Source organism: Mobula birostris, chromosome 10 (genome assembly GCF_030028105.1).
Source record: "Mobula birostris isolate sMobBir1 chromosome 10, sMobBir1.hap1, whole genome shotgun sequence".
Taxonomy (NCBI): domain Eukaryota; kingdom Metazoa; phylum Chordata; class Chondrichthyes; order Myliobatiformes; family Myliobatidae; genus Mobula; species Mobula birostris.
This window is the reverse complement of record NC_092379.1, coordinates 15,021,264-15,037,953: the sequence shown is the minus strand read 5'-3', so window position 1 is coordinate 15,037,953 and position 16,690 is coordinate 15,021,264. Positions and strand designations below refer to the sequence as shown.

General features: G+C 46.9%; 1 protein-coding gene across 5 annotated transcripts in view; it reads left to right on the top strand.

Annotated features, from left to right (window-relative positions):
* Positions 1–16,690, top strand: part of LOC140203839 (RAS guanyl-releasing protein 1-like) — a 204,044-nt gene that overhangs the window by 156,752 nt on the left and 30,602 nt on the right. For all 5 annotated transcript variants that reach the window (XM_072269959.1, XM_072269962.1, XM_072269961.1 and 2 more), the window contains 3 exons: positions 4,283–4,399; positions 7,052–7,327; positions 10,660–10,740. In XM_072269959.1, coding sequence (XP_072126060.1) covers positions 4,283–4,399; positions 7,052–7,327; positions 10,660–10,740 — 474 coding nt within the window. The remainder of the gene's footprint in view (positions 1–4,282; positions 4,400–7,051; positions 7,328–10,659; positions 10,741–16,690) is intronic.

Below are 16,690 nucleotides of genomic sequence, written 5' to 3'. Positions count from 1 at the left end.
TGGTAGTGAGGGAGGAGGTGTCGGATTCTGCAGACGCTGGAACTGCAGAACAACAAATGCTGGATGAAATCAGCAGGTCAGGCAGCTCTATGGAGAGGAATAAAGTTTCAAGGCCTCAGGCCAAAATGTCCCAATGAAGGGTCTCGGCGTTTATTCCTCTCCATGGATGCTGCTGAATTTGTCCAGCATTCTGTGTGTGTTGCTCTGTACAGATTTAATGACTTGACCTCTCCAGCTATCACAGTGGGATACGAACTCACATCTCCAGGTCAACAGCTTTGTAGTTCAGTACAGCTAGAAAGTCCAGGACAGAACCAGGCCACTCATCCTCACTACTGTGTAGACTGAGTTTGTGTCTAATGTGATTAGGTAAATCTTTGGAATTTGTTGCCACGAGCAGCGGTGGAGGCCAAATCTTTGAGTGCATTTAAGGTAGAGATAGCTAGGTTCTTGATTAGCCAGGGCATCAAAGGGTATGGGGAGGAAGGCAGGGGAGTGGGGATGACTGGAAGAATTGGATCAGCCCATGACTGAATGGCGGAGCAGACTCGATGGGCCGAATGGCCTACTTCTGCTCCTATATCTTATGGTCTTATGATTAAGAGAGTGTGTTTCCTTATGTGGGATAATTGACAACGGCAGATCGCTGTTTAAATATAAGGAGTTTCCCATTTAAAACAGAGAAGAGGCTATTTTGCTCTCTCTCAGTGGTTGGTGAGTCTCAGACCTCCCTTGCAGTGCAGTGGGAGGATTCTCAGAGACAGTCAGATAACTCAATAATCAAACAGAGAGAGGTTACTGTGGGCTTGGTTGGAATAGAGAGTTGAGGTCTCGGTCAGGTCTCATTGATCTTGTTGGCTCTTAATTCTTGTGTCTATATGGGATAATGACCCCTTTTCCCTGGCACTCAGAACACGTGCTACACCTCCTCCCTTGCCACCATTCAGGTGAGGCAACACTTCACCTGTAAAACTGTCGGGGTCATCTACAATGTGCGGCCTCTCTACATCAGTGAGAGACCCGACGCAGATTGGTGGACCGCTTCGCCGACTGTCTCCACTCCGTCCACCACAAGAGGCGGGATCTTCTGTTGGCCACACACTTTAATGCTTCTTCCCATTCCCATCCTGACACGTCGCTTCATGGCCTCCTCTGCTGACAAGGTGAGGCCACTGTCAGCTCGGAGGAACAACACCCCACATTCCATCTAGTTAACGGCATGAAGATTGAATCCTCGACCTTCTGGTAATTCCTCCCACCACCCCCCTCTCTCTTTCATTCCATTCCCCATTCTGGCTCCCCTTCTCTTCTCCTTGTCTGCCCATCACGTCCCTCTGTTGCTCCTTCTTCTTTCCTTTATCCCATGGTCTATTGTTCTCTCCTATCAGGTTCCTTCTTCTTCAGCCCTTTGCCTTTTCTACCTATCACCTCCCAGATTCTCTTTTCATTGCCCCTCCCCCACCCACACGCCTAGCTTCACCTACCAGTCTGTAGTCCTCCCACCCCCCCCAAACCTTCTTGTTCTAGCTTCCTTCCCAGTCCTGATGTAAGATCTCGACCCGAAACTCCGACTGTTTAATAGGTTTCATTTGGTACATTTGGGGAGGGGGGCACGTGACCAAGTGGTTAAGGCATTCATCTAGTGATCTGAAGGTCGCTAGTTCGAGCCTTGGCTGAGGCAGCATGTTTGTGCCCTTGAGCAAGGCACTTAATCACACATTGCTCTAGTCTGTGTGAGGAGTGTCGCCCCACACAGGCTTCCAGTCTGCGCCTTGTAAGGCATGAAAATGCCCGACGCAGGCCTCTCATGGTCTGAATCGACGTTCCCTCCTCCCCCCTCCTCTCTCCCATTGGTACATTTAATGTCAGAGAAATGTATACAATATACATCCTGAAGTTCTTTTTCTTCGCAAACATCCACCAAGGCAGAAAACATGGATGTTGCCTGACCTGCTGAGTTCCTCCAGCATTTTGTGTGTGTTGCTCTGGATTTTCAGCACCTGTGGAATCTCTTGTGTTTACAATGTGCACATCTTGAGGGAAGGGGGAAGTGAAACAGGAGCCAGCATCTGGAGTGTGTCTCTACAGAGAGCAGTTGTGACTGGGAGATACTCCCCCTTCCCAAAGAGAGAGTCTTTTTGTTGAGAAATGCAAAAAAATATTATTTCCGTTGCAATGTTGCAAGTAATCATTTGTATCTCGGTCCATGTGATCATGCTACATGCTTGCAAGCATGTAGGTGGTTGCCACAATAACAATGAGGTCAACATCAGGCCAAGTCATCTCTGGGGCAGTCTTTATTTTCAGTTTTGGATTATTATTACTGAACAAAGATGCATTTTTTTCTGACTCTGTCAAAATCTGCAACGTTCACAAATGCAGAGTAGAAACATAGAAAACCTACAGCACAATACAGGCCCTTCAGCCCAAAAAGCTGTGCCGAACAGGTATTTACTTTAGAAATTACCTAGGGCTACCCATAGCCCTCTATTTTTCTGAGCTCCATGTACCTACCCAGGAGTCTCTTAAAAGACCCTATCGTATCCGCCTCCACCACCGTCGCTGGCAGCCCATTCCACACACTCACCACTCTCTGCATTAAAAAACTTACCCCTGACATCTCCTCTGTACCTACTTCAAAGCACCTTAAAATTGTGCTCTCTCCTGTTAGCCATTTCAGTCCTAGGAAAAAGCCTCTGACTATCCACACGATCAATGCCTCTCATCATCTTATACACCCCCATCAGGTCACCTCTCATCCTGCGTCACTCCAAGGAGAAAAGGCCGAGTTCACTCAACCTATTCTCATAAGGCATGCTCCCCAATCCAGGCAACATCCTTATAAATCTCCTCTGCACCCTTCCTATGGTTTCCACATCCTTCCTGTAGTGAGGCGACCAGAACTGAGCACAGTACTCCAAGTGAAGTCAGACCAGGGTCCTATATAGCTGCAACATTACCTCTCGGAAATATTTGGAAATCTACTTCAGACGTTCTGAAAAAAGTATGATTGGACTATATATTGTTGTCAGAAGAGTTTAGACTGCGGAAATCAACTGTTCTATCAGTAGGTCTTCCAAGTTGAGTTTTTTTTTCCCCCGACAGTTATTGCATAAAAATGGAAAACCCAGCCCCCAGATGTTTGATGTTTCTCTGCGGCTCGTTGGCGGTACTGTAGCAGGTAGTGCTGCTTCCTCCCGGCTCCGGTGACCCAGGTTTGAATCCAGCCTCGGGGTGGAGTTGGCACGTTCTTACCGTGACCGTGTGGGTTTCCCCTTGGTGCTGCACTCTCTCCCACGTCCCAACGAGGGAGCTGATGGGGAGTTGTTTAAAGGAGGGCGGATGCGCGTGTAAGAGCGAATAAGCCAACGGGACATAAGAGGGGGAATGTGGCAGAGGGGATCACTCCGGGTGTTGTGTCACGTACCCCGTGACGGGTTAAAGATCCAGCAGAAATGGAAAACACTTTGGAGTCCAGTATTGCTATTAACTAACGGTATTTATTAGTAACTACGCAATACAGTAATATAAAATCAGATATTCAAACAGGTTAGCAATGATAATATATATAAGTAAATGTGGAATATGAAAATCAAGCTTCTTCAAGTCTAGGGGTAAATAGATAGTCTTACGAAGATGAGTAAAGTTCAGTTCGTGGTATTGAGTTGAGTAGAGATGGAGAGAGAGAGAGATTTGAGTCTTCAGGCGAGCTGACGCCGTCGATCTTCCCGTTGTCCTCCGAAATCTTTTAGAAGTCACCGGCTGTGACCACAACAAATGGGGCCGTTCTTCTGTGGTGGAATTATCAACCCAGGCGAGGGTCGGACACGCGAATAACTCCCCACCGGTCACACCCTTTTCACACTGAGAGAGCCGCTGATCGATCCTCCAAAGCCCACCTTTCCTGTGGGCACAACAAAGCTCATTCGGTGTCCAAAACCATGTGTCTTCAGGCCTAACAGCTGACCTTCTATTTATCTCACCGTGCAGAATACCAGCTGTCCATCAAGCAGCTCCTCCCTTCTCTCTCTGTAAGAACTTGGAAGCTGCCAGGGTCCTTGCAAAAGTGTGAACAAACTGCGAGCAGTCTTCGTTCCTCTCTCTCTCTCTCTTTCTCTCTCTCTCTCTTTCTCTCTCTCTCTCCCTTTTTAACAAGGTGTCTGTGTTCCACCACTCTCTCTCTCTTTTAAAAGCACAGTTCATAGGGGTAATTCAGGACCCTGTCACAGTTGTAAGAAGGATGATAAACGTTAAGGTACATTCAGCGTGTGTTCTCCCACAGAAACTCCGGCTACTCCAGAACTTCAACACACTAATGGCAGTGATTGGAGGGCTGTGTCACAGTGCCATCTCGCGACTCAAGGAAACCAGTTCCTACCTCTCCCAGGACGTCACCAAGGTCTGTCTAGTTACTCACCCATCTCCCAATTACCTCAAAGCTGCTTCTTGTTCAGGCAGGGGGGTGGGGGTGGGGGTGGGTAACAGGGAGCCTGAGAACTTTAAACAAAAACAGGAAATATTGGTAAGAGTGTGTAACGAGCTGACAGCACGAGTGGTGCATGCAAGCTCGATTTCAACACTTGAAAGAAGTTTGGATAGGTACATGGTTGGGAGGGGTGTGGAAGGTTATGGTCCCAGTGCAGGTCGATGGAAGAAGGCAGTTTAAACGGTTCGGCATAGACCAGATGGGCCGAAGGTCCTGTTTCTGTGCTGTACTTCTCTATGACTATTCAAAAAGGCAAAAGTGCTGGGCAGGAGGTACAGAGTTAGTGTATTGAATCATGAATTCTCAACCAATGAGTATCCTGTTCAGGGTCAGGGTGAAAGAATTTTTTTGATGATACCAAATTTACCAGTGGGGTGCTAAGAGAGTGAGGAGATGTCTTGGGCAGAAAAGTGTTCACGGACTGCTTTTAGACGGTCAGAATCAAAATGAAATTTATTATAGACAGTGTGTCACCATGAGATTTATCTTCTTGAAGGCACTTACAGAAAAATAGATACATACAATAGAATTTATGAAAAATCTATATACATAAACAGAGACTGATAAACATCCAATGTGGAAAAGAAGACAAATTATGCCAATAAAAAGTGATATTAAGAGCATGAGTTGTAGAGTCCTTGAATGAGAGTCTGTAGTTTGTGGTATCAGTCCAGAGTTGAGGTGAGTGAAGTTATCCACACTGGTTCAGGAGCCTTATGGTTGTAGGGTAATAATTGTTCTTGAACTTGATATCTGGGACCTCAGGCTCGTGTGTCTCCTGCCCTATGGTAGTAGTGAGAAGAGGGCATGGCCTTGACAGTGAGGGTACTTGATGGCGGATGCTGCCTTCTTGTGGCAGTGCTCCACGTAAACGTGCTCAGTGGTGAGGAGGGCTGTGTTAGGCACTTTTTATAGACTTTACAGTCCTTGGGCTTTGATGTTTCCACAGCAATCCGTGATGTAACCAGTCAGGATACTCTCCACTGTGCATCTATAGAAGCTTGTCAAGGATTTTGGTGTCATGCCAGATCTAGCCAGGGCAATGCTGTGCCTTCTCTGTGATGGCATTCATGTGCCAGTCCGAGATCAAGTCCTCAGATACGATAGCACCGAGGAATTTTAAGCTGCTGACCCTCTCCACCTCCAATCCCCTGATGAGGACTGGCTCTTAGACCTCCTGCTTCTTCCTCCCAAGGTCAATAATCAGCCCTTTGCTTTTGCTGGTCATTGAGTGACAGAGGACTGGATAACGGGATTTAATTTGGAGAAGTGCAAGGGACTACATCTGAGAAGGGGAAAGTAAATTGGAGGTACCGGGGGACCATGGATAGAAAGGGTTGGGCAAATAGAGTTTATCTGGATAAGTGTGAGGTGAGGTGTTTTGGGAAGACACACGAGGGTAGGACTTCCACAGAGAATGGCAGGGGTCCTGTACAATGTTGTGCAATAGAGACACCTTGTAGTACAAGTGCTACAATTTCCCTAAAAGTGGTGTCCAAGGGAGACGGGGCGGTGAAGAAGGCTATTGGCACACTGGCCTTTGTTAGTCAAGCAGTGAGTATAAAAGTTGGGAGGTTTTGATGCAGTTTTACAAGATGTTGGTGAGGCTGCATCTGGATTATCGTGTTCAGCCTCGGTCACCCTTCTGTATGGAAGACGCCATCAAGCAGGAAAGAGTAGGGAGGACGTTTATGAGGAAGACGGTGCCAAGGCTTGTGGAACTAAGTTACGGAGAGAGGTTGAGCAGGTTGGGAATTTTTTCATTGGAGTGAAGGAGAAAGGGGGGTGACCTTGTAGAGTCATGAGGGGTACAGACAGGGCAAATGCACTCAGTCTTTTTCCCAGGGCTGGGGAGGATCAAGAACTAGAGGGCACAGGTTCAAAGTGAGAGTAGAGAGATTTAAGAGGAAACTGAGCGGTGACTTTTTCACCCAAATGGTGGTCCATTTGTGGAGGAAGTGGTTGAGGCAGCTACATTAACAATACTTAAAGGATATTTGGACAGGTACATGGATAGGTAAATAGCCCCAATGCCTTGTGGGCAGCCTCGGGAGAGACGAAGGCTACGGGAGTAAACCCAGACAGCAAATCTGGAGTGGAGCCCCTAAGGCGGCTGGACGTCATTGACCATCCTTCTGGCAGCTTCTGCAGCCAAACTGGTGCCAAACATATTGCTTCATCAGCTTTCCTTTGGACCACACTGGTGAGGCCGAGAGGGGGATCTTGACGACTGGGCATCTCAGGATCTCCATACCTTCCACCCAGGCTTGTGATGATGATCGTCATCACCCAGTGTCCTTCAAGACAGACGGATTTCAACCAACCAACATAGATAGGAAAGGTTTAGAGCAGGAGTTCCTTACATGGGATCCACGGACCCCTTGCTTATGGTCCATGGCATAAAAAAGGGTGGAAACCCCAGGACTAGGGGGCAAATGGGACTAGCTTAAGGTGGAACCTTGGTTACATGGAGCAGATGGTCCGAAAGGCCTGTTTCCATGCTATCTGACTCTATGTACCAAAGCTGGACATCTCCAGTAATGTCGTTCTTCTCTCCGAATGCAGGCGTTGAACGAAATGACAGAGCTGCTGTCCTCGTGCAGTAACTACGGCAACTACCGTCGTGTCTTCAGCGAGTGCACCGGCTTTAAGATCCCCATCCTGGGGGTCCACCTGAAGGATCTGGTCTCGCTGAACGAGGCGCTGCCAGACTTCATCGAGGACAAGAAGATAAACCTGAGCAAACTGCAGCAACTGTACAGCCGTATCACCGAGCTGACGCAGATCCAGAACTGCACGCCCCCATTCGAAGCCAACAAGGACCTCGTACATCTCCTTACAGTGAGTCTGCCACGTTGCCTTTCAACTGGACCATCTGCTGGAGTGGCTCCGTGGAGTAGGGAAGGGTGGTGGGAAAGGGGAATGGATGATGTTTCTCCCCAGAAATCCCTTTCCTCCCACGTTGTTGCTCCAGATTCCAGGATCTGACCTCTTTTGTGCCTCCTTCCAGTCTGAGGTGGGCTGGTCACGAAACAATGGACAATCCCAACCACCCCAAGCCAAGGAAATATTCTGGACAGAGAACTATAATCTAAACCTCTCTGAGACATTTTTAACCAAATTATTTGTTCCCACTATTTCTAAGATATTCCCTTTGTTATCCCTATCCTGGACACAGTTATTTTCCATCATTCCAATTCTGATGAAAGGTCCTGGACCTGATACACTATATCTGCTCCCCTCTCCACAGATACTGACTGACCTGCTGAGTATTTCAAGCAAAGGCTGCTTTAACCCAAAACCTCTGAATTCTGTGTTTATTTCTGGGGACATGCTTGTTGTTCAAAAATTTCCAACCCAAATGTTCTGCAATTTTCTGAAGCTCCAAGAACAGAGATGAGGAGGGAATCTTCGCCAGGATGTGATGAAATTGTGGAATTCATTGGGTGTATTTAAAGTGGAGGTTGACAGGTTCTTGATCAGTAAGGATGTCAAAGGTTATGGGGAGAAGGCAGGGGAAACGGGGTTGAGGATAATAAATTAGCCATGACGGAATGGCAGAGCAGACTCGATGAGGCGAATGGTCCGAATTTACTCCTTTGTCTTATGGTCTTACGGTCTAACATCAGAATCTGGTCTGATGTCATCCCGTGAGCCAGCTCCAGGTGTTGGAGATGCTATGCCAGGGTAAGATGGTGATTGAGCACAGGGGCCTTCCTCTGACAGCAGCCGGCAGTCAGCATTTCATTTTTAAAATCTTTTTATTGATACATAATCTTCTACAGCTTTAAAATGGTACAAGATTTCAGCAAATTGGTATATATTCAGTCAATAAAGCTGAAGAAAAAAAACTTGTCAAAAAAGAATAATATATGATAATGAAAAGAAATATTTTTATAAAGAAAAGAAGGAAAAAGAGAACCCCAGCTACTAAAAGAAAACCCCCCAGTAACTACAAAAGAAAGAAAAAGAAAAAAGAGAGGGAAAAAAAAAACCATTAGGAACCAACTCCCGGAGCAATACGTCTTACAATCATCTATATAACTAAAGAAGAAAAATCATCAACCGTCAATTCATATATAAAATAAGATTGGAAGGAAACCATATAAATTAATTCAAATTAAATGATAATATTTGGCAAAAGAGCACCATCTTCTTTCAAAATCGAATCGAGGATCAAAAGTTCTACTTCTAATTTTTTCCAAGCTAAGAGATAACATTACTTGAGAAAACCATTGAATTAATGTAGGGACAGAGGTATCTTTCCATTTCAATAAAATAGCCCTTCTTGCCAACAATGTGACAAATGCAATTACATGTTGGTCTGAAGATGAAATACCCTGAATATGATGCGGAACTATTCCAAATAAGACAGTCAATGTATTAGGTTGTAAATTAATTTTCAGAGCTTTAGAAATTGTAGATAATAAAGATTTCCAAAAAGATTTTATTGAAGGACTTGACCAGAACATATGTGACAAAATGGCTACTTCGGTTTTACACCTATCACAATAGTTGTCTATGTTAAGAAATATTAGCAAACACGCCGCCTGCTGTCTCGACGTTTCAGTCCCCTGCGACGCCTCAGGCGGCGAGATTGGCGAGGAACCGGGTCACTTCCCAAGGGCACACGCCTTCCAGGCTGTTCCTGGAGACAGCAAAGCACCGGGCCGCACACAGTCATTCTGAAAACCCACCGCTTGCGAAGAAACATAGGTTCACTGAGAACAAGCTGATCCACAAACCCTCCAAATGTCAAGATTCTAGATTGTTTAACATCATTACAAATACAAAGGGGAATGAAATAATTGATACTCCAGGTCCAATGCAGCACAAAAACAAGACACACTAAGATAAGGAACACTATAATGATAAAACATAATAAATACGGTATAAATATGTAAGATTACTTATATACATAGGTTTATTGTATGTTCATGAAGTGACGCTGGGCACAGGAGTGTGTACATAAGGTGACTGACAGGAAATTATTACAGCAAACAGTGGTAGTTGGGGAATGCGGAGGGGTGAGTTAGTTAGTGGGGGTGTTGATCAGCCTTACTGCTTGGGGAAAGCAACTGTTTTTGAGCCTGGTGGTCCTGGTGTGGATGTTACGTAGCCTCCTCCCTGATGGGAGTGGGACAGGCGGTCCATGAGCAGGGTGGGTGGGATCCTTCATGATGTTACCGGCCCTTTTCCGGCACATTTCTCTACATATCAGAATCGGGTTTTAAATTGCCGGAATACGTTGTGAATTTGTTGTTTTGTGGCAGCAGAACATTGCAAAGCATTGTAATAAAAAGTATAAATTACAATAAGGAGTGTAAATAAAAATATAAATCAGGTAATGCAGAAAAGAGAGAGAAAAATATTGAGGTAGTTTCCATGGTTTCATTGTCCATTCAGAAACCGGATGGTAGAGGGGAAGAAGCTGTTCCAGTGTGTGTCTTCAAGCTTCTATATCTCCTCATTGATGATAGCAACATCCTGGGTGACGGGGGTCCTTAATGATGGATGTTGCCTTTTTGAGGCACCACCTTTTGAATGTGTCCTGGATGCTGGGGAGACTGGTGCCTATGACAGAGCCGGCTGAATTTACAACTTCCTGTTGCTTTTCTCGATCCTGCGCAGTGGCACCTCCCCCCATACCAGATGGCAGTGCCCTCCACGGTGCATCTGTAGGAATTCGTGAGTGCCTGTGGTGACATACCAGATCTCCTCAAACTCCTAATGAACTATAGCCACTGTCATGCCTTCTTTGTAACTGCATCAATAGGCTGGGCCCAGGATAGATCCTCAGAGATGTTGACACCCAGGAACTTGAAACTGGTCACCCTTTCCTCTTCTGATCCCTCGATGAGGGCTGATGTGTGTTCCCTTGTCTTACCCTTTCTGAAGACCACAGTCAATTCTTTGGTCTTACAGACATTGAGTGCAAAACAGTCGTTGCGACACCGCTCAACCAGCTGATTTATCTTGCTCCTGTACGCCTCCTCATCACCGTCTGAAACTCTGCCAACAATAACTGTGCTGTCGGCAGATTTATAGATGGCAATTGAGCTGTGCCTAGCCGCACAGTTGTGGGTGTAGGGAGGGCGGTCCTCGTGTCCATCAATTAGATACAGTTCCAACTCAGGAAGGTCTTTGTTGTAATTGTCATCCGTTTCTCCTAGCTCTCTCTTGACCTGTACTACACTGAGGATGAAATCTATGAGCTGTCTTACACAAAGGAGCCCAGGACTCATCGAACAGTGGTAAGTGATCATAACTCTGATCATAACGCCCCGTCTGCCTGAGGTAACCTCACACCACTCACTTGTCAAATACCTATTCGCCTTAAAAAAAAGATTTCACCCCCCCCCCCTTCAGCAAGAGCTCCGGACTCCTGCAGTGGGTGTTCTTTTAGTTTTAAACAGTGGCTCCCAGTTCCGTATTCTCCCACACCCAGCCTGACTTTCCCAGGGCCCTCAACCTGTCGACCACCCTTCCAACTCCTCAGATGCTGCTAAACCTGCCGAATTCTTCCGGTAAATTGTTTCCCCCCTCACCCCCTCAGGATCAGTCTGATGGAGTGTGAGCGGAGGGTCATATTGAGTACAAAAGTGCTGCTGGGCAGCAGCAGGCTGATTCCACACTAGCTTCCAGTCATCCCATAAAACTTGGATGAACCACTCTCCGACTATAGGGAAATCCCAGTGGTTTGACTTCTGGCACCCCCCCCCCCACCCCGGATGCTAATTTACACACCGTGGCTACAATCCCATTAAACAAACCTAGGTTCTGTTTCCAACACTCCCTGAAAACCTGCTGGGTCCACTGCAATGGTTTGAAGTTTGATGCTCTCTGGCTAATACTTTATTTAATTATATTTCAAAGGTTTCAAAGGTACATTTAATGTCAGAGAAATATATACAATATACATCCTGAAATTCTTTTTCTTTGCAACCATCCACAAAAACAGAGGTGTGCCCCCAAAGAATGAATGACAGTTAAATGTTAGAACCCCAAAGTCACCCCCCACCAGCTCCCCTCCTTCCTGCGCGTAACGGGCAGCAAGCAACAATCCCTCCTGCCCCCCCGGCAAAAAAAATCATTGGCACTGGCCACTCAGCACTCAAGCATGAGCAAAGCAATGGCAAAGACACAGACTTGCAGTTACCCCAAAGACTACATTGTTCACCCGGTATTCAACATACCACAGGCTCTCTCTCTCTCTAATGAGGGAGAAAGAGGTGTCTCCATTTCACAGCGAGAGGGGAGACATAACAAACAACTTGCTGGCGTACAACGTTAAAGGTCTGTTGCATTGCTTTTTCCAAGCTCTGTGCCCAAAAATCTCGGGTCTCTGGGCACACAGCCAGAGATCTTCCATCTCCCAAGACACCCCGGACTGCCGGGACACCGACCTTCGATCCGCCCGTCTCCAGAGCCACGAAAACCCGGTCCTCCAAAGTCGAGCGAAGCTCTTAGGCCGAGCCCTTGGCGTGCCGAACAACGGCCATTCGTGAAACCCCGAGAGTGAGTCCCATTCCCGCAAAGAACCGTAGTCAGCGTGTAACTCCAGGTCATGACCTTCAAAAGAACCCTGAAAGGGAAAAATAGAGATATTAAAGATGGAAATAGAGCTGTTCTGAAGATGCAAACAAAGGAGTTGCTGTTAGGCGCCATTAACCCTCCTAAGCTTTGGAGATACAGCGTGTTTAGAGATACAGTGTAGAATAGGCCCTCCTGGCCCTTTGAACCGTGCTGCCCCAGTAACCCCCAACAAATCTAATCGCAGGACAATTTACAATGACCAGTTAGCATACCCGCTGCGTGTTTGGACTGTGGGAGGAAACTGGAGCTCCCGGGGGAAACCCACGCATTCCACGGGGAGGACGCACAGAGACTCCTTACACGGGACGCCAAGATTGACCTCTGAACTCCAAAGCCCAGAGTACATGAGAGGCATAGATAGAGTAGACAGGGAGTATCTTTGTTTCCCTAGGGTAGAAATGTCTAATGCCAGACGGAATGCGTTGAAGGTGAGGGGGGTAGGTTCAAAGGGGATATGAGGGTTGGTTTTTCACTCAGAGGATGGTGGATGCCTGGTATGGTGGTAGAGGCAAATACATCAGAGGCTTTTAAGAGACGTTTCGGCTGGTGGCGTGGTGGCGTAGTGGCATCAGCGCTGGACTGCGGGGCGGAGGTTCCAAAGTTCAAATGCAGCCGGCTCCCCCCGCGCCCGGCACGCTTTCCATCCGTGCAGGGTTAAGAGCTGGTGATCTCTTTGAAAAGAAAACTCAACCGGCAGAAGGCAATGGCAAACCACCTGCTGTAACTTGCCTCGTACACGACTTCCAACTGCTTCAGAATGGCGTGGGAGGAAGTCGTCCGCTACCCGGAAAAATTCTGGATGTGACCTACATTATTATTATGGATAGGCACATGGATGTGAGGAAGGTGGAGGGATATGGACATGGTGTCAGTAGGAGAGATTAGTTTTTTGGGTTTTTAAAAATTTTTTTTTAGCTGGTTCGGCACAACATTGCAGGCCAAATGGCCTGTTCCTGTTCTGTACAGTTCTAAGTAATAGGATCACGCAAACCGCTACTCTACCGTGGCGTTCAGTAGAGGGAAGTATTCCTCTGCAGTGTCCCAGTAGGTGGAACTGGCACCTCCAAAGATCAGGTTCGACCCTGAGCTCCGGTGCTGTCTCTGTGGAGTTTGCACGTTCCCAGTGTTCTATTAAAACCCCGTTATGTGTTTGTTGGACTATTACTACAATATCATCAGTCCGACAGCGCCGCCAATCCAGGTGGGTTATTGGAGGTTCCGTGAGTAGTGGTTAAATTTCTAGCTCAGCTCAGAAATCTGAGGTGCAAGGGGGCTTGGGAGACCTTGTGCAGGATTCCTTAAAGTTAATTTACAGGTTGAGGAGGTGGTGAGGAAGGCAAGTGTAAGGTTAGCATTCATTTCAAGAGTTCTAGAATGTAAAAGCAAGGAAGTAACGTTAAGGCTTTATAAGGCACTGGTGAGGCCTTGCTTGAAGTATTGTGAGCAGTTTTAGGCCTCTTATCTTAAAAAGAATGTGCTGAAACTGGAGAGTTCAAAGAAAATGAAAATGAGGAGCGTTTGATGGCTTTGGAGCTGTACTCGCTAGGATTCAGAAGAATGAGAGGTGACCTCATTGAAATCTATCGAGTGGTGAAAGGCCTCGATAGATTAGATGTAGAGAGGATGTTTCTTACGGTGGGAGAGTCTAGGACCAGAGGACATAACCTCAGAGTAGACAGGTATCCTTTTTTGAATGGAGATGAGGAGGAATTTCTTTAGCCAGAGAGTGATGAATCAGAGTGGAATTCTTTGCCACAGGCTACTGTGGAGGCCAAGTCTGTGTGTATATTTAAGCCAGAAGATTATTGATTCTTGATTAGACAGGGCAAGGAGGGATACGGAGAGAAGGCAGGAGATTGGGGCTGAGAGGGAAAATGGATCAGCCATGACAAAATGGCGGAGCAGGCTCGATGGGCCAAATGGCCTAATTCTGTTCCTGTATCTTATGGTCTCAGTATCCAGAACGATTGGTCCAGACACTGCCCCCGTCTCTTTCTGACGGCAAGAGTTCCAACGACTCATGACCCACAGCAGTGCAGTGAGGAAGGAGCCTCATACAGGGGCTCTGCCTCTCTCTCGTTCTGCCTCCCTCTCTTTCTCTCTCTCTACCAAACTCTCTCTACCTTGCTTTCTCTCTCTCTCTCTGCCTTGCTCCCTCTTGATCTCTCTCTTTCTCTCTCTGCCTCGCTCTCTCTCCCTCTCTCTCTCTACCTCTCTCAATAACCAAGAGCAAAACAGCACAGATGCTGAAAACTTAAAATAAAAAGAAGAATCTGAAGTTCCAGAAGCACTCAGCAGGTCAGGCAGCGTCTGTGGAGGAAGAAGCTGAGTCAGTATTCCACGTTAGTGTGATATGATAATATCGACCTTCAAAGTTCAAGTTCAAAATAAGTTTATTATCAAAGTGCATATATGTCACCATGTACAGTCCTGAGATTAATTTTCCATAATAGAATAATAACCATAACAGAATCAGATGAAAGACCACACCAATTTGGGCTTTAATCCAGAGTGCAAAAGACAACAAACTGCAAATACAAAAAGAAAGAAATAATAATAACAAATAAATAAGCAATAAATATGAAGAAGATGAGATAAAGAGTCTGTGAAAGTTGGTCCATAGGTTGTGGGAGCAATTCAAGTGAAATTGAGTGAAGTTATCGTCTCTGGTTTAAGATCCAGGGGTATTAACTGTTCCTGAAGCTGGTGGTGAGAGTCCTGATGCTCCTGGATTTTCTTCCTGAGGGCAGTACCGAGAAGAGAGCATATCCTGGGTGGTGGGGGTCTCTGATGATGTATGCTTCTCTCCTGCGCTGGCATTTCATGTAGTGAGCTCACTGGTGGGGAGGGCTTTACCCGTGATGGACTGGGCCGTATCCACCACTTTTAGTAGGATTTTCCATTCAAGGGCGTTGGCGCTTCCATACCAGGCTGTGATGCGGCCAGTCAATATACTCTCCACTACACACCTATACAGGATTGCCAAAGTTTTAGACGCCATGCCGAATCTTCACAAACTCCTAAGGAAATAGAAGCACTGCTGTGCTTTTGTAATTGCACTTACGTGCTGGTCCTCTGAAATAATAACATTGAGAAATTTAAAATTGCTGACCCTCTCCTCCTCTGATCCTCCGATCCTCCGATAAGGACTGGCTCATGGACCTCTGCTTTCCTCCTCCTGAAGGCAATAATCAGCTCCTTGGTCTTGCCGATATTGAGTACGAGGTTGTTGTTATGTCACCCCTCGGCCAGGTTTTCAATCTCCCTCCTCTATGGCATTAACCGAAAACATCCTCTCATTTTCGCTCCCCACATACGCTGCCTGCCCTGCTGAGTGTTTGCAGCATTTTTGTCTTTTATGTCAACACACAACATGCCTGGCTCAACACACCCAGCGCACAGGGCGAAATCAGAAACAACAGGAAGAGCAGAGCTGTTGGTTAGATTAATTAAACCCTGGTATGTTTCTAATATTGTCGCTTTGGTGATACACTTTGATGTGGCAAAGAGCCTTGCAAATTGAGATTGGTGCAGTACTGTTGTGGTTGTGACAGGCCGTCAGACCACTGGAACTAATGGGGAGAGAGCAGATGGAGGGGATGTCTTCCGGTCCCTGCCTTTCTGGTTGTTCCTGAAGGGTAAGGATCATTTATACCCTCTGGAGTTCACGGACCCTGGGCTGGCTCACGAGTCCTACACGGCTCCCTTGTCCATTCATCCCTCTCCACTGATCTCCCTCCTGGCACTTATCTTTGTAAGCAGAACAAGTGCTACACCTGCCCCTACACCTCCTCCCTCACTACCATCTGGGGTCCCAAACTGTCCTTCCAGGTGAGGGAATACTTTACCTCTGAGTCTTTTGGGGTCATGTACTGTGTCCAGTGCTCCTGGTGTGGGTCCTGTATATCGGTGAGACCCAACGTAGATTGGGAGACCATTTCACCGAGCACCTATGCTCTTTCTGCCAGAAGAAGCAGGATCTCCCAGTGGCCACCCATTTTAATTCCACTTCCCATTCCCATTCCGATATGTCTATCCACGGCCTCCTCCACTGTCACGATGAGGTCACACTCAGGTTGGAGGAACAACACTTTATATTCCGTCTGGGTAGCCTCCAACCTGATGGCATGAACATTGACTTCTCGATCTTCTGATAATGGATTCTCCCCCCACCCCTTTTCCCTCCCTCTACCTTCTTTCCTTGCCTGCCCATCGCCTCCCTCTGGTGCTCCTCCCCTCTTTTCTTTCTTCCCTGGCCTTCTGTTCTCTCCTATCGGACTCCACCTTTCTCCAGCCCTGTATCTCTTTCACCAATCAACTTCCCTGCTTGTTACTTCATCCTTTCCCCCACTCCTGCTGTCACCCACCACCTTGTGTTTCTCCCTCCCTCCCCCACCTTTTAAATCGATTCCTCATCTTTTTTTTCTCCAGTCCTGCGAAGGGTATCAGCCCGAAACGTCAACTGTACTTTTTTTCCATAAATGCTGCCTGGCCTGCTGAGTTCCTCCAGCATTTTATGTGTGTTGGGTGAACAATAGTTTTTTGTTGGACTGCAGATCATGGTCTCCCTTTGGGGTCTCTGCGATCGCTTCCTGGGTGGGTGGTGGG